Source organism: Thamnophis elegans, chromosome 11 (assembly GCF_009769535.1).
Source record: "Thamnophis elegans isolate rThaEle1 chromosome 11, rThaEle1.pri, whole genome shotgun sequence".
NCBI lineage: Eukaryota > Metazoa > Chordata > Lepidosauria > Squamata > Colubridae > Thamnophis > Thamnophis elegans.
In genome coordinates, this window is record NC_045551.1 from 29026109 (window position 1) to 29044333 (window position 18225).

At 38.8% G+C, this 18225-nt stretch overlaps 1 protein-coding gene across 4 annotated transcripts in view; it reads left to right on the forward strand.

Annotated features, from left to right (window-relative positions):
* The first annotated feature begins 2604 nt into the window (after positions 1-2604).
* Positions 2605-18225, forward strand: part of LOC116514888 (arylsulfatase H-like) — a 39893-nt gene continuing 24272 nt past the window's right edge. For 2 of the 4 annotated variants that reach the window (XM_032226701.1, XM_032226704.1), the window contains exon 1: positions 2606-2809. In XM_032226701.1, the coding sequence (XP_032082592.1) occupies positions 2772-2809 (38 nt within the window). In that variant the 5' untranslated portion in view covers positions 2606-2771. Of the gene's footprint in view, positions 2810-11710; positions 11852-18225 lie in introns of those variants that run through there. The other 2 variants (XM_032226700.1, XM_032226707.1) reach the window with 2 other exon arrangements.

Sequence of the window (18225 nt, forward strand, 5' to 3'; positions counted from 1 at the left end):
AAAGTTTGGAGGTAATGGCAGGTAAGCCTTTCTTTGGGTAAATGTTTAATGAGTTTTTCATAGGCAAACTACTTACTTGAACAAAAGTCTCATAAAGTTATTAAAAAGACATACATAGTATTGTATCCGTATCAGATTGTATTCAGATCTGAGTCCTAGTGGACAATCACTTAAGTAGCCAAAAAAGCCAATGCAATCCTAGGCTGCATTAATATAGGACAGAATCAAGATCACGTATCACTTAACAAAGTCTCAGTAAGATCACATTTGGAATACTGTGTGTAGTTTTGGTCACCACAATATAAAAAAGATGTTGAGACACAGGAAAGAGTGCAGAAAACAGCAACAAAGATGATTAGGGGGCTTGAGGCTAAAAACCTATGAAGAACAGTTGTAGGAATTGTATATGTCTAGTCTGGTGAAAAGAAGGACTAATCCAAGGAAACATGAGAGCAGCATTCCAATATTTGAGGGCTACCACAAAGATGAGGGGGTCACCCTATTTTCTGAAGCACTAGAAGGCAAGACAAGTAACAATGAATGAAAACTAATCAAGGAGAGAAGCAACCTAGAACTAAGGAGAAATTTCCTGGCAGTGAGAACAATTAACCAGTGGAATGTCTTGCCTCCAGAAGTTGTGGGTCACTGAAGACGTTTAAGAAGAGAGTGGACAGCCACTTGTCTGAAATGGTGTAGAGTTTCATGCTTGAGCAGGGGGTTGGACTAGAAGACCTCCAAAGTTAAGGTGACCAGATTTTCAGATTGGTAAAGAGGGACACCTTTGACGGGGGTGGGGGAGGGCTTGATTAAAAATTGTATACGGAGCAACAAAAATTTTCATATAACGCAAAAATAGTATTGTAATTTTTTTTCCACATAACTGCAATTTACAAATATAAATTGTAACTGTTGCCAAACATCAAAATTTTGATCACATGACCATGAGGATGCTGCAATGGTCGCTAAGTGTGAAAATGGTCGCTAAGTGTGAAAAATGGTCATCAGTCACTTTTTTCAATGCCATTGTAACTTTGGTCACTATACCACCTTTCTTGCCACAGTTCTTAAGTGAATAACTGCAGTTGATAAGTTAGTAACATAAGTGAATCTGGTTTCCCTATTTGACTTTGTCAAAAGGTGATTATATGACCCCAGGACACTGAAACCATTATAAATACGAATCTGTTGCCAAACATCAAAATTTTGATCGCGTGACCATGAGGATGCTGCAATGGTCGCTAAGTGTGAAAATGGTCACTAAGTGTGAAAAATGGGCATCAGTCACTTTTTTCAATGCCATTGTAACTTTGGTCACTATACCACATTTCTTGCCACAGTTCTTAAGTGAATAACTGCAGCTGGTATTTTGTATTTTGGATAGAATCTTTTTTTAAATAGTCTAAGACAAATTAAAAAAAGAATCCACACAGAATAAATTGAAGTAAAACATTTCAAACTATTCCACACAGAATAAATTGAAGTAAAATTATTTTTAAAAATTCTATGCACAATATATTTCAAAGTATTGCGCATAGAATTTTTAAAAATGGTTTTACTTCAATTTATTTTGGATAGAAGACAATTTAAAAAAAGAATCCATACAGAATAAAACTTTTAAAAAATCCTATGCACAATAAATAAAATATTATTTTAAAGAACATTAAAAAACGCCCCGGGACACGGGAAAAATTGTTATAAATCGTGACTGTCCCGCTGAAATCGGGATGCCTGGTCACCTTATCCAAGGTCCCTTCTAACTATTATTCTTGCTATGTTCTATAGTTTTCCCTCTGGTCCATTGACTAGGGGGCGCTGTCCTCATTCCTGATTGGTTACCTGTTTGACAGCGGGTATATATAAAGAGCTGTAAAACAGGGCTCAGCTGTTGCCAGTTAGCTGAGATGCACGAATTGTGCAGTGCCGGTTTGGCAACCTGTTAGCATTAAAGCTGTTAGCTTTCTGAAGTCCTGGCTCGCCTCCGTTTGTCCACCCGTATTTTCCCAGCTAGAACAATTCTATGTTACTATATTCTATGTTCTTAAAAAGAGTTGGAACTTAAACTAAACATTGGAACAAATAAATTTTCCTCTGTGTTTCTTGCTCTTGTTCAATTAAAGCCTAAATCAGAATACAGAAAAAATTAAGGAAAGCTATATAGGAAATGTTTGTTCCAATGAAAAATTCAGAACAAACAACTAAACAAATAAGACTAAGCAGAAGATTTGTGTATCTGTGTATGTGCGTGCGTGCATACTCGTACTGCATACTCCAGCCTACATTGAATCCTGGTAGTTGCCAGAGGAAGTTCCTGTAGTTTTCTTTGCTTTCCAGAGCTGAGAGAGAGAGGAACAGGCCCAAAGTCACCTAACTGGCTTTATACATAAAGTGGGACTATAATTCATGATCTTATTATTTTTAGCCTTATGTTTTAACCACTAGACCAAATTGGCAGTCAGCAAGTTACCGTATCAAACTCTAGTTAAGAATAAACCAAAAATATGTTGGCAGACTCAAATCAACTGTACACATCAGCCAGTGCCTCTGCTTTCCCCTGCCAACAATCTCAATCAGAAAAAAACTAAGGTGAATATTTGGCTTTTAAACTTCTTGCCAATGAATGAAGTATGCTGTCCACAGAGATTTGTGTCAGTTTTATAACATTGTCATTAAATCACAGCCTATAAAGTAATCCAAGGGCGGGGAAAGTGATTTTAAAATAGGATGAAAGGACGTCCTGAAATCCCTTCCAGTTCTGCCTCTGGTTGCACCAAATGAAGCTGTTTAACAAGTTCAGTGGAGGAAATGCCAGGTAAGAGAAGCTGTAACAAGTTTGCTTCTGATACTCATTTTGAAATATCCTTTTACCACAGGATTGCTTGATTCTTTAGCTGTTATTTCTAGCTGTTTTTGTAATTATGTCTATGAGTATTTTTTCATATAATGGTGGCTTTGAGTGTCCTTGTAAATAATGATACGTAAGAACTGTAGGTTGGGTTGACAATTAACTTTCTAAGGCTTTTATATTCACCCAACTAGCCATAAATGCAGCTCAAAAGACTTTACATCTTCATAAACAGGGACAGGATTATTGTGGAATTTAATTATCTGAGAAAAGTAGGCAGTTTTTCAGCAATCTGGGGTTGGGACCTAAGACTGAAAAGCTGAATTCTTAAACAATGATTTTATAAGTGATAAGTTTAGCATATTGTGAGAATGATTAGGTTATGATTCAACAGACAATGATATCTCGGTGCAAAGTCTTTGCCTGCCAAAGATCAAATTCTGGTGCAATTTATTTAATTGCATAGCAACATTAACAATAGCAATAGCAGTTAGACTTATATATTGCTTCATAGGGCTTTCAGCCCTCTCTAAGCAGTTTACAGAGTCAGCATATTGCCCCCAACAACAATCCGGGTCCTCATTTTACCCACCTCGGAAGGATGGAAGGCTGAGTCAACCCTGAGCCGGTGAGATTTGAACAGCCAAACTGCAGAACTGCAGTCAGCTGAAGTAGCCTGCAGTGCTGCATTTAACCACTGCGCCACCTCGGCTCTTATTGTTATACAAATGACTGAGTAAGGAAATTCTGTGGTCCTAAAACTGCTGCCAATTATCTAAAAATAAGGTCTGATGCCAATTTTCTTTGAGTTAGCCAGGGAGGAACATAGCAATTCTGTAAGAAAAAATAAATTTATTATAATGAATTATTTTTTGTAATAGTATGAAATATAAGGCATTTTGTTTGGGAAATATTTTAAGTTTGTAATAAAAGGAAGGGAAAGAAGGAAGATGGGGTAATCAGATGGTCTTCCCATTCTCTGCCAGAAATCAAAGTATTCATTGCTGCTATTTTCTTCTCCTTCTCCATATGTTTTCTTTTTCATTCCCATGTCATTTTTACCGTTTTCTTTCTCATTTTCATGACTATCAATTCTTCTAGAAGAGCCAAGGTGGCGCAGTGGTTAGGGTGCAGTACTGCAGCCACTTCAGCTGACTGCTGGTTCTGCAGCTCGGCGGTTCAAATCTCACCGGCTCAGGGTTGACTCAGCCTTCCATCCTTCCGAGGTGGGTAAAATGAGGACCCAGATTGTGGGGGCAATATGCTGACTCTGTAAACCGCTTAGAGAGGGCTGAAAGCCCTATGAAGTGGTATATAAATCTAACTGCTATTGCTATTCTACAGTCCTTGTTTAAAGTTTTATTACTACATTTCATGATATTTTTATTAAATTTAGATATTTTATTTTAAACAGCCAGCTTTAAGTTGGCTTCTTAAATAAGAACAATCCCTTTTTGTAATGTTGATATTACTTTTCTAATATAATTCTAAAATAATTAGAATCAAGTGTACAATTATATATCTACATTCATTCATTCATTACAATAATTTTACTATATTTTGGAATGTCAGGAATCGAAGACTTATACCTAAGAAATTAAAACAGAAAAAGAAGAAAAGAAATACAGCTTCTTCCCAAATAAAACTTTTATTTATACTTACATGAAACTGGGTGGATCAGATTTATATCAGTAGAAACATTATTAATAAGAAATCAACTGAATATAGATTATTGATGTGTATTTACTGAATTTGATAATGTTTTATAGTCAAATGGATATAAACCAGACATTTTGCATAAATGTTTTGCAAATCCTATTCGCCACAAATGGTCTATAAAATTTGGGTAGTGTGTTTCATATAGTTTTGTAGCCACCAATAGACGTCCAAGAAAAACTGCTTACAGAATTGTAGTAATATCTGATATTCATAAATTTGATTTGATTAATCTATAAAGACAACTAAATATAATAGAATGTATTGTAAAAAGATCTTCATGGCACATATTCTTATCAGAATGTTTAAAAATGTATCTATACTCTAGTACAATTGACTGAAATTGATCAATAGTATATTATTAGAATATCTGACCTTGCTATATTACTATTAATTAATTATATTTATACATTCTCAAGCTCTCAACAAATAAAAGTTCACAAATAAAAAAAACATTAAAACCAAATAAAAATGAATAAAAATAAAGAATAGAAGATGGCAAAGATGACCCTCCCCCCCCCAAAAAAAAATGGTGAAAAATCTGCACAATTCAATTAGGTGAGGCACTCTTGCCAAAGGTTTGTCAGTAAAGCAGACCCTTTGAAACACCAGCAAGAGGAGGGCCATTCAAATCTCAGGGGAAACATTCCAATAAGTGCTATAGAGGAGGTACATTTCTGGGGACCTGATAGATGGCATTGTTTAATCAAAAGAACCCAGAGTCCATCAACCCTACCAGTTCAAATTGGCCAGGTAGATACTATGGGAGACAGGCAGCCCCTCAAATAACTAGGCCTAATACCATATAGGACTTCATAGGTCCAGCAATGACCAGCACCTTGAGTCACGTTCAGAAGCAATGGTGATACATGGTAGTCCTCAAACGTTGTAGTATGTCACAGTAGGTCACATGACGGAATCAAGTTTTATACCCATGGGATGGGCAATTCTATTACTAAGCGATGCAGTCATTACATGAGGTTTACATAACCATGCCAGACTTATTATATCATTCAAGTAAATGAGGACAGATACGATATTGTTGCCAATACAGAAACTTGATGGGATGAAACCCACAAATGGAACATAGAACTAGGAGCATTTAAATTATTTAAAAGAAATAGACCAAATAAAAGAGGAGGTGGAATTGCACTATATATAAGGAATAACTACATTTGTACAGAAATAGAGCACAACAATGATGAGAACTATCTTGAATGCATTTGGGTCAATATTAAAGGTTGGGGGGGGGGAATGACATTGCCATAGGTCTATACTACAGGCCACCCAACCAAGCAGAGGAAGTAGATGAACTTTTTGCTAGTCAGCTAACTAAGGTATGTAGGAAGCACACCACAATAGTAATGGGGTATTTTAACTACCCTGACATCAACTTGGAAACAAACTTTGCACCAAGTGGAAGATCCAACAAGTTCCTAATGAACCTAGCAGACAACTTGGTTTCCCAAAAAGTAGAGAAGGGAACAAGGGGATCAGTCATATTGGACTTAATTCTCAGTAACAGAGAGGAAATGATAGCAGGAATGAAGCCACAGGAACCCTGGGGGCAAATGACCATGCAATATTGGAAGTCAACATTATGCAAACACAAGTAGTAGAACAAAGTCAAACTAGAGTCTTGGGCTTTAAGAGAACTAATTTCAATAAACTTAGAGAGAGCTTGGGAAGAATTCCATGGATGAGAATCCTCAAGGGGAAAACAACTCAAGAAGCTTGGGAAATTTTGAAAAATTAGATTACAAAAGCCCAGACTAGCATAATACCAATGAAGAAGAAAAATAACAGCTCCCAAAAGAAACCAGCATGGCTGCATAGAGAACGCTCTGACAAATTGAAAGACAAAAAAGATAAGTATAAAAAGTGGAAAGAGGAGGACATAATTAAGGCAGAATATCAGCAAATAGCCAAAGCCTGTAAAGATGAAGTGAGGAAAGCTAAGGCTCACGATGAAGAAAGGCTTGCCACAAAAGTAAAAAATAACAAAAAAAGTTTCTTCCAACATGTTAAAAACAACAAAAAAGTTAAGGAAACAATTTGTCCATTGCTGGGAGAAAGTGGCAAGAAGGTGACAAGCAACAGGGAGAAAGCAGAACTATTTAACTCATTTTTTGCATCTGTTTTTACACAAAGGGATAAAACAGTCCAACCTATCAAAAACAGCACCACAAAAATCAGATTAGGAACACAAGCTGAAATAGGGAAGAAAATGATAAGTGAGCATCTGTCTACCCTAGACGAGTTCAAAGCACCAGGACTGGATGGATTATACCCCAGGGTTCTGAAGGAACTGGCAGACGAAATCTCAGAACCACTGAACTATATCTTTCAGAAATCCTGGAGCACTGCCAAGGGACTGGAAAAGAGCTGATGTAGTTCCCATCTTCAAAAAAGGGAAAAAAATAGATCCAGGAAACTAACAGACCTATCAGCCTGACCTCAATACCAGGGAAGGTTTTGGAAAAAATAATCAAGCAACGAATTAGTGAACACCTAGAAGTAAACAAAGTAATAGCCAAAAGTGAACATGGGTTTGTCAAAAACAGATCATGTCAGGCTAATCTTATTGCATTCTTTGACAAAGTGACAAAATTAGTGGACCAGCGGAATGCCGTCGATATAGTTTACTTGGATTTCAGTAAAGCATTTGAGTAGGTAGACCATAACCTACTATAGATAAAGTAGAAGAATGTGGGTTAGACAACATCACAACCAGATGGATTCATAACTGGCTGACCAACCACACTCAAAGTGTAGTCCTCAATGGAACTGCATCTACATGGAGGGAAGTATGCAGTGGAGTACCCCAAGGCTCTGTTTTAAGCCCAGTACTCTTCAACATCTTCATCAATGATTTGGATGAGGGAATAAATGGGGAACTCATCAAATTTGCAGATGATACCAAGCTGGCAGGAATAGCCAACACTCCAGAAGATAGGCTTAAGATACAGAAGGATCTTGACAAACTTGAATATTGGGCACTATCTAATAAAATGAAATTCAGTGGTGAAAAGAGTAAGGTTCTATATTTAGGCAAGAAAAACGAAATGCACAGGTACAGTATAGGTGGTACCTTGCTCAATAGTAGTAACTGTGAGAGGGATCTTGGAGTCCTAGTGGACAACCATTTAAATATGAGCCAGCAGTGTTCAGCAGCTGCCAAAAAAGCCAACACATTTCTAGGCTACATAAACAGGGGGATAGAATCAAGATCACATGAAGTGTTAATACCACTTTATAATGCCTTGGTAAGGTCACATTTGGAATACTGCATTCAGTTTTGGTCACCACGAAAGAGAATGAAGATAATGTATAACTATATTTTCAATGTGACAAGAGAGAAAAATAACTAAATACATGGGAAATAATTGACTGCCTTTTTAAATAATTTTTAATATTTTACAAATACATTTAAATTAAATGACATATAGTCTTAATGTATACCTGCCTACTTTTTGGAATACTGTCCCCATTCAAAGTCCTCTATCTGAAATGCACACCAATTCTAAAATTTCAAAATGGTTTTTATAGCTTTTCTGAGCATGCCTCAGTTTGTACAATCAATATGTAGATCTTGTAACGTCTGGGACCATGTTTGATTCTTACACGGGAAATTGATCATTTTGATGAAAGTAATGAATTTGGCCAAGATGGTAAAACTGGTCGTTTTAAATTGAGAGAAGAATTTATCTAGTTTTGCTTCTACATGGAAACACTTTTGGACTTTGCTCTCAAAAAAGTAAATTTTGACTTTAGGTTTTGAACATTAGTATGACTGTTGTTACAGAAATGTCTTGAAATACTCAAGAAATTAAGGCAAAAAGTGGGGCTGTAGCCTTTTTTGAACCCTGCTAGATTGAAAAAAAAGTCAGAAGTCACTATTTTTCCCTTTCTTTTTCTCTGCATCTCTCTTTTTTCTCTTTACTTTTTCTATTTTTCATACAAAAATATTTGTATTGTATAGGATTGCATCTTATAACAATCTTTAATAAATATTAGATAAATAATAGAAGCAGGTATGGTAAACCAGAATGGAATTTAAGATCACAGTGGAATTTAAGATGGCATTCATAACTGTCACAAATGAATGTGAATATACATGTCCCAGGATAATGTTGCAAGATCCAGTCTGGGTTGGTCATTGGGACCAGAGGTTTTGTCTTCTGAGCTTTCGGACTTGTGCTAGAGCCCATCTTCAGGAACTTCTCTCTAGCAGAAGTGTGCTGTTCTCTGTGTGGTATTTATATGGTCCCTGTTGTATGTGGCTTTTTAGATGTTGACTGGGATGTGTTGATGGCTGGCTTTTAAGACATTAGCTGTCTTTGCTTATGCTGCCCAGCCCTCACCTTCTAAGTACTTGATAGGCTGGTGGTAAATCAGCATTCTTCTTGACTGACAAGGGGCCTGTTTCCCAGGCTTCAATCAGTTCCTTGGCTGTGACTTTTATCTTCTCCAAAATACAGTTCACAGTGGAGGACCAAACAGCTAGGCAATTACCATTTTAGATGTATTTGTCAACAGACAAAAGGGTGGAAGTCTAGAAACCACAGTTTATCCCAAGGCCATAAAAATTCCACGCATTCTGAATTTCAATAGCAACCATCCATTGTCACACAAAAAGAGTTGCATCAGAATACTGTATTGCAGGGTGAGAACCCACTGTAGTACCCAGCAAGCCAAACAGCTGGAGAGCAGGAACAATTCAAGCAGAATGGTACCCACAATCATTTGTCACAAGATGCTGCGCAATATGGAGGAGAGGAAGAAACAAGGTACAAGACCAACCACACATCACATCTTGCCATACATCAAAGACTTTTCAGAAGCTGTAGAACGCAGCCTCTGAGATCTGCAAATGGTCATCGCACACCACCCAGAGCTACCATACAAGAACAAATTGTGCATTGCAAAGATTGGAGGTGGCAGATGCTTCCAATGTAATCTACCAAATCAACTGTGACTGTCCCTGTGACTATGTAAGGACAGATGGGGAGGAAGCTTACCACCAAACTACAAAAGAACGCAAGCAAGCGGTCAGACAAGGAGACCCAAACTCATTGGTAGCCTCACACTACCATGAACAAAGACACACATTAATTTTGCAGCTACTAAGATTGTTGGATGAGCAGACACAAAAATAGCTAGGGAAAGGATTAAAGCCTGGGAAACAAGCCCATCATCAGTCAACAGGAGTGCTGATTTACTATCAGTCTATCAAGTACTTAGAAGACAAGGGTGGGCAGCACAAGCAAATGACAGCTAATGACGTAAAAGCCAGCCATCAACACACCCCAATTTCTGAGTCCTCGATTTGTGACAGGTCCTAAAGTCCTCGACTTACGACCGGCTGCAAGTCCTCGACTTACGACTGACAGCCAGCAACAGCTCAGCCATGCCTAATTGGCTAAGGTGCGGCTGGCTGAGCGCAGGCTGTCTAAGCATTCCTATTGGTCGCCCTGTTTGACAACTCTAGTATAAATAGCTGTCAAGCAGCGCGAGGTGCTGAATCTCTGTACATAGTTTGTTGTTGCCATTCTACCGAATAAATAGCTGCTCTTCTTACCTCAGCTGCCTCACGCCTCTTCAATTAATAATGAATCTAACACTGGTGATGAAGGTGGGATGCTGAAGGTTCCAGCCTGAACAGCTATGAGAAACGGAAACTCAATTAATTTCATTTCCATCTACCAAGCAAAAAAATTTTTTTTACCTTAACTCCACAACAGCTATGACTTTGCTGCCGCCTTTTGCACCCTTCGGGACCGCTGGAGAGTCCTGGGCTGGTTTTGCGTGTTTTGAGTGTTCCTTGTCACAAATAATAACCACCAATTACCCTCAGACCGCAAATGCAGCTTTTTCTTAAACTCATGTTAAGATGTTTAACACAGCTAGAGCTCTCACTTCACCTTTGGCCATGTACGAGCTCAACTGGGACACTCTAATCAGCAAGCTGAGAAACCGCTATGCCCCAATGCCATCTAGAATAGCCTGACAGTATGCGTCCAGGTAGTGCGTACAAAAAGACACTGAGACTGTAAGCCAATTCTTACAGTCTCTCCGAACAGCGGCTATTCAATGTGAATTCATCGACCTTGACGATTCCTTGGTCGAGCAGTTCGTCTGCGGGGTTCGCAATCTCCACCTGAAGCGGAGAGTGCTCGCCCAAGCAGACATCACCCTACAGCAGGCAGTGGAGGAAGCTACAGCCACCGAGCTTTCTGAACAATCAACAGCTGAGATGCACCGCTACCAACAACCGCTTGCTCCTCCCCAGAGAACCTGCCTCATTGATGAGCTGGTTCCCCTGGACTACCTGGAGGAGGACCAGGTAGACCGCCTCCGTGCTCTACCCAGATGGCTGCTGCCTCAATCGGCCAGCCGTACTGCTGCAACTGCCTCTTTGGGCTGCGGGCAACCATGCCCGCTCCGCTTGTCCCTTTAAGGCTGCTATTTGCCGCCAGTGTGCTAAGAAGGGCCATCTCGCCCAGGTATGCTGTGCCACCCTGCCACCTGCGCCTCAACCCAAGTACCGGCCACTACTTCAGCCTTACAGTCAGCCGGCGCAACCGCACCTACAACAGCAACGCCATCAGCAGCAGCAAAAGGACAACTGCTATACCATAATTAGGAATCCACCTGCAGTGTTGGTCACCAAGGCATAGGCTGACTCCAAAAAAATCATGGTGTCTCTGCTGGTCGAAGGGTCGCCCTGCACCATGGAGGTGGACTCAGGATCCTCCCACTCCCTCCTCTCCTGGACCGCGCTGACCAAGTTGTGCCCGGCTGTCTCCTGTGACCAGCTGACGCCACCTGATACGACCCTAAAAGACTACCAGGGAACTCCAATCAACATATAAAAATCAACTTACAACAGGCACTATAAATACCATACAGAGGCAGCACACACTCTGCTAGAGAGAAGTTCCCTGAAGATGGTCCATTTTCTGATTAAGAAAGGAGGCAACCAAAAGTTGAAGAAGCTACAACATTTCAAGTTGAAGAAGCTACAACATTTCAGAAGGTCTTTCATTCTGTATCTGATTGTATTAAAGAAATCCTCTATCTGTGACAATTGTGGGACATTTCTTTTTTGAAAATTCTAAACTACTGGTAATATTGCTCTTATTTTTACAGTTGTTCTCCAACTGTTTTGCTTGTTTCCATCTTATTTTCTCAAACCTGGGTAACCAGCATGTCAAAACCTAACATTTTGATCCTAATGGCAGACGATCTTGGAACTGGTGATTTGGGATGCTTTGGAAATGAAACTATGAGGTATATGTTACAAATTTATCTTTTTAAAACTAGGTTTAAAATAGTTTTTTAAACACTGTTCAAGAATAATGCACTAATTTCTAATTGGGGTATAATAAGAAAGCTAAATAAAGTGACAGGAAGATGTTGTCTATCAGTGCAAAATATCTAAGAAGCCATATAAAGAATACATATACAGTTAGGACTACAATATGAATCATAAATGCCTTGTACATGGCTCAGTGACATCACATGCATCATGATTATTACATAAGCATGCAGGTACCTAGGATATAAATAGATATTTCAATTTAGAAGAGTGGTCTCTTGTATTACTATGCCTGTTCACTTAGAAAAACACAAAAATAGAAGATACACAACACAAAACCTTTAAGAAAAATCCATAGGTCATTCTTGTAGTCAAATTTTAGCCAAACAAGGCAAGAATTTTCATAAAAAATTGATAAAAGAAATCATAGTAATTTGACTAAGTTATCCAATTATGCCTTTCCAGCAGACTTCAAAATGAACATTAGTTTTCATAAGGTATCAGATTCCCAGGCAATTCCATTCAATTTTGCCCTCTAGTGGCAACAGCAATTGCTGAGTAACATCTGACTTGCAAAGCTAAATCAGCCACACAACATCTTTGAGTTGAGGGAGAAAAAAGAAATTATATTTCTGTCTAACCCCTTTCTTTCTAAACATCATGTCTCCTTTGTGTGGCAGAGAGACAGTCATCCACTGATGAGTCCGCACAGCCTTGACATATGCAACCCAGATGCATGCAGGTGATTTATGAATGTACATGCAATGCATTTGGTTCCATATGAGCCAAAGTAGCTTCTATCTTGCAGAAATTCATATTCAATGCAGTATCTGACACCATGGATATATGGAAAGGGAGGGTTTCTCAGGAATGTTTATATGGTAAGTGCTTGGAATTAATAACAACTAAAGAGGAAAGATAGAATTGATTCAAATTCATCTTACCATATAGTTAATTACAGTTAAATTAGCAACAAGTTAAATAAAATCAATAATTTCTAGTGTTAATTTTATATAAACCTTAATTGTATATGATAGTTTAATTGTATTTGGCAATTTTGTCCCTTTAGCAATGACTAACTGCAAAAGAAGGATTGCTTTGATAGCTACAACCCTAGAAAACTGTTTTGAGATCAGCATTTCTTACCTTTTTAATGAAGAACCTAGACAATTGCTACTTTGTTTTTCCCATTCTGTCCCTCCATGCTTTCTTCACAGTAATTCACTGGCCAGAGAAAATGATATTTAAGACATTTTGAAAACAATTGTGCTATCACAATCCAATCTCTTAGGGCTTGAAAAGCTTTATCAGGGAGTAAAGAACTACACAGCTACAAAACATGAGATTCGCATTGAATGGTAGATGCTCTGGACTGGGGGTGTCAAACTGGCGGCCCACCCAAACACATCACATGCAGGCCACGGACACCCCAGCTCTGTGAAGGGGGGAAAAATTACAAAACATCATGTGACAGCAACATGGCACTGCTGGTTTGACACCTGTGCTCTGGACTAAGAATCTAGAAAGAAATAGGCATCAGAAACACCTGCCCCAAACACTGCTCCAACAAGAAATCGACAAGCTATGATCTCCTACATCAACCCTTCCCCCTCCCCAGATACTATGAATACCTGTGTGTCAAATAAAAAATACCAAGTCTTCTGCTGAACAATTAAGGATGTGAAAAGAGCAAATTTAGCTAATCCAGAAGCTCTGGGTACTATCTCATTTAAGATAGTACCTCCTCCATCCGGTAATGAATGCAGACACAGGTTTAGCTGTTTGCCACTCTTTATTCACAGCAATCCTGTTGGCTGAAAGCCCGAACACGACTCACTGGCAAGAAGTTGGCAGCAACCCAGACTCCAACAGACACGGGAACACAAGGCAGAACAGACAAGGAGTTCTCCAGATTACTACGAACGGTTGTGTCCTGCAAAAGGACTCCTCTCAAAGTCTCTTCTTATATACTCTCTTGGAAGGGGCCAAGCCACAACCACCTGGCCTTGATTATCTCCTTTTTTATCGTGACAAATATTTATTTTTATTTCTTTAAAAAAAAAACACAAATATTTCGTCATTTGTCAATCATTAAGACATTGAAGTACAATTTTTTGTGTGTGTGCCCCTCCCTCCCTCCACCCCCCCAACCCCCTCCTCCTCCCCCCTGACTTCCCAGAACCCGTACACGGTATGGATTTTTAACTAACACAGTCTAAAATCTATTGAGAAAAAAGAGATAAAGAAATTAATGACATTCTACATTGACCTTAGCTTTTGGCAGGTCCACCATATATGATAATATGTAGCATCGAGAAAACCACACCTCCCTTCCTTAACCTTTGTATCGTCTGGGTTCATTGTTAACTCCAGCTCTTTTCTCTTAATTTCCTCTTCCAGTTCTGTTCGTTTTAACCCTTGCTTATTTCTATGTGTTTTATTTATGTTCATCAAGACTCCTCTCATATACGCTTAGCTTGCATCCCATACAAATTCCATAGATGTACCCTTATTCATATTCGAAACAAAATATTCAGATAGTAATTTTTTACAATCATTAATATACTTTTCACATCTAAATAAGTTTTCATTCAATCTCCAAGACCTTCTTGCCTGCACTACCCTTCCCAACTCCATCCAAACTGGGTTATGGTCCGAAAGGACCCTAGCCGCAATCTTTGTCTTCTTGACCCTAGAAAGCAAATCATTAGTGGTTAGAATAAAATCAATCCTTGAAAGGGATTCATAGGAAGTCATATTCCTCTGCATTTCTTTCTCGCCAAATATCTCTCAATTCAAAGTCATCCATAATGTCAAAGAAAGGTTTGGGTAACTTTGCTCGCATCTTAGTATTTAGGCGGGAAATCTTCTTATCTCTCTTAGTATCTATCACTCCATTCCAGTCACCCAATAGTATACAGCTTTCATATCTTTTCTTAACTATACAACTATACCATTCTTCTTTTCCATAGCGGAAGCTACAAAATGTTGACCAAGTTTTGAGTTGATCAAATATTTTTGCCCCAAATATATTTTTATTCATTTTCACATTCAATTTTTTACAGTCACTTATATACTGGATATTTGCTATAAGAAAAGAAATAAAATAAAATAAAAAAGAAAACACAACTCATCATCATTCAGCATAAAACAAAACCCCACCTGACACTTCCATCCTCCATACACCCCATCTTCCCCCTCCAACTTTCCTTTCCTCCCTCTAACACTCCCCTTTCCTACTTCCCTTTCCCCTCAAACCTTCCTTTCTCCCCTTCCTCACCCTAGCATTCCCCTTACACCCTCCTTACATTCCCCTCTTACTCCCTCCTTGCTCCTCCCTCTTCTTTCCCTCTACCTCTCCCCTTGGTGTATTCCTTTATTCAACTCTTATTTATTAATATTGAGCTATGAAGATAGAAAATAGGAAACAAAATATGATTAAAAAAAAAAACCAAGGAAAAAAATATAAAGAAAGAAAAAAAAAGAAGAGACAACCATATACAAGTGCATTCTTCTTCTTATTGAAACTATATTACCACCCACCCACCCACCCCCAGTAGGTCCCCCTCCCTAGTCCCCCCCCGACTTCCCAGGGCCCACACCTGGCACTGCCCTCTGTCAAACCCCTTCTGAAGTATCTTGTGATCCTATGGATTAAAAATAAAAGTAATATGAGAAAAAAATAAATAAAAAGAAATTACAAATTATAAAAAGGAAAAGAAAAGAAAAAAAGAAAAAAGAAAAAACTCTTTGTATTAAGCTCAGCCCCCCATCTTTATTAATATTTAAACAGTATAAATCATTCTATATGTATTTTATTCTCGTCTCTTGCTTCTTTGTTATTTACCCCATCTTCCTGTAGACTCTCCAATTCATCTTCCTTAACCTTATATTCAAATAAAAATTTATGCAGATTTATGCAGAGATCAGTTTACGATCTAGCTCGAAATAATCTCACCAAACTTTCCCTTCTAGTAGGATTTAAGCAGTGTGGATCATTCCACATATTCAAATAGTAATTTACACAAGAATCAATTTCCATTCTGTCTCAAAATAATCTCACCAAGCTTTCCCTTCTAATAGAGTTTAAACAATGTAGATCATTCCGCGTGAATTTTACCCTCGTCCCTTGCTTCTCTGATATTTACCACTACTTCCTGTAGTCACTCCAAATAATCTTTCTTAACCTTATTTTCGGATAATAATTTACACAAGAATCAGTTTGCCTTTTAACTCGAAATAATCTGATCAGGCTTTCGCTACCTCTCCACCTACCCCGCGTTACCCAGCTCCCTTCCTCCCAAACCAAAGTTCAGTGAAGTTACCATCTCCACTCTCTTCACTTTAAAGTCCTGGACAATTTAAATTAAAGTTCAAACATATAAGTCCCGTGAAATATGTGTTCAGCATCCGCTCCACGCAGTTCAGTCCCAATATCACACCACCAGTATCCAATTCCGCTTTTTCTACCGGAGAGAGACCGCAAACCCCCATTCAATCCACAACTTTGACAAATATTTTGGAATGTCTAATGGGAAAACATCGTAGTCTAGAGACTGAATGTCTTGCAAATTGTTGGGTCTAGACAGGATTACCGTATCTTAAACCAGACAAATATTTTAAAGACATAGCTAAATCCTCGATCTCCGCTCTTCTGCTTCTCCGGAAGGGGGAGAGCTACACCCTCCGTCTTGCAACCATGTGGTCTGCTGCTTGCCTTCTCCTTCGCCTTGTCTTTCCTCTTTTCCGAGTGAGTCAGGAAGTCCCGCCTTCAAAGTCTTATAGTAGAAATCTCGAGCTTCCGAAACAGAATTGAGACGAAATCTTTGATTCTCAAATGTGACCGTGATGCCAACTGGCGCTTCCCATTTATACTGTATCTGGTGGTTTCTAAGCTCTTCAGTTAGGAAAGTATAGTCTCTTCTTGCTTTTAACATCTGGGATGGTATTTCTTTGAAGACAATCAAATCCTGCCCATCAACTCGCAACCTATTATTGTAAAACTTTTGTGTGATCGCATTTCTGGATTCTTTTGTGGAGAAATATATGATTATGTCCCTCGGGAGCTGTCGCTGTTCTGCTACCAATGAATTCTGGCGATAGATTTTTCGAATCTGCCAATCAAAATTAAATCCCGGGCTTCCCACCGCATGGCTGAAGGCCTCAACAAAAGTCTGTTTCAAATTCTCTCGCTCCTTTTCGCGCAATCCTCTGACTCTTATTGCAAATGCCTTCCTGTTAAAATTTATCATAACGAGCTCTTCTTGAGTATCTCTAATTTTTTGTTGTAGTGTTTGGATGTTAGTAGTCAAATTAGAGTTAGCCTCCTCCAAGCTTTCCAATTTATTCTCCATTTCAGCGGTGTAATCTGTCAGAGCAGACATGGCTTCAAACATATCCGCCTTCATTTGGGCAATCTTAATCTCTAGATTATCATATAACTCCAATACAAATTCTTTAATTTCCTGTTTAAAGTCATTAAGCATTTGAGAAAGAAATTCCTGTGTTAAGAAATCTCCAGTAGAGGGCGTAGGAGACAAGGGCAGCGATTTTGTAGCAGATTCTTTAAGCACATTCGTAGAAAGACGCTTCGGCTTTGACCTGGGAGCCATTATAAGTAAAAGCTAAAGATAAACAAATAAACAGCGTTCTCGCTCCCCTCAATTTCCAAAAAAAAAAAATTGTTTACAGATTTTGGGTAGTTAATGAGGAATAGTCTCCAGGAAGGCAGATCCGGTTAAGTACATCCCCTATCAGTCACCAACGGAGAAAAGTCGCCATTTTGTAACACGTTTGAACAAAGAAGCCTCTAGGATGAACGAGGCTGGTGTTTAAGATAGTAATAAAAGTAAAACCTCTCAGGGGTGGGACCCGCTCGTATTATTCATAAATAACTTCAAACAACTTTGCTTTGTCCTGAGGGGGGAGTCTCCTGTCTGGAGCTGCAAAAAAGGCAGCTGAGAAGAACTGGCTGGAGATAAGAGCTCAGCTAACGCTGGATCTAATCTCCGTCCACAGCCAAAAAAAAAGAAGAAGGCTGTGAACTACGAATAGACCCTAGCCACTGAGCTTCTCCCTGCCCCTTTCTTGCCAAAAAGGGGTGATATCTTTGATCTTATTTAGATATACAGACCAGATCTCTGAGAGGAGCTCCGTTGAGCCCCCTTCGGCGACAGGCTCCACCCCCGGAAGTCCTGAGTTGATCAAATATTTTTGATCAGTTGACTTGATATGAATTTCTTGCAAACAAATTACATTGTTCTTAAACTGTTTGAGATAATGAAATATTTTCTTCCTCTTCTGTGGAGAATTCAGTCCGTTGACATTCCATGTTAAAATCTTAGTT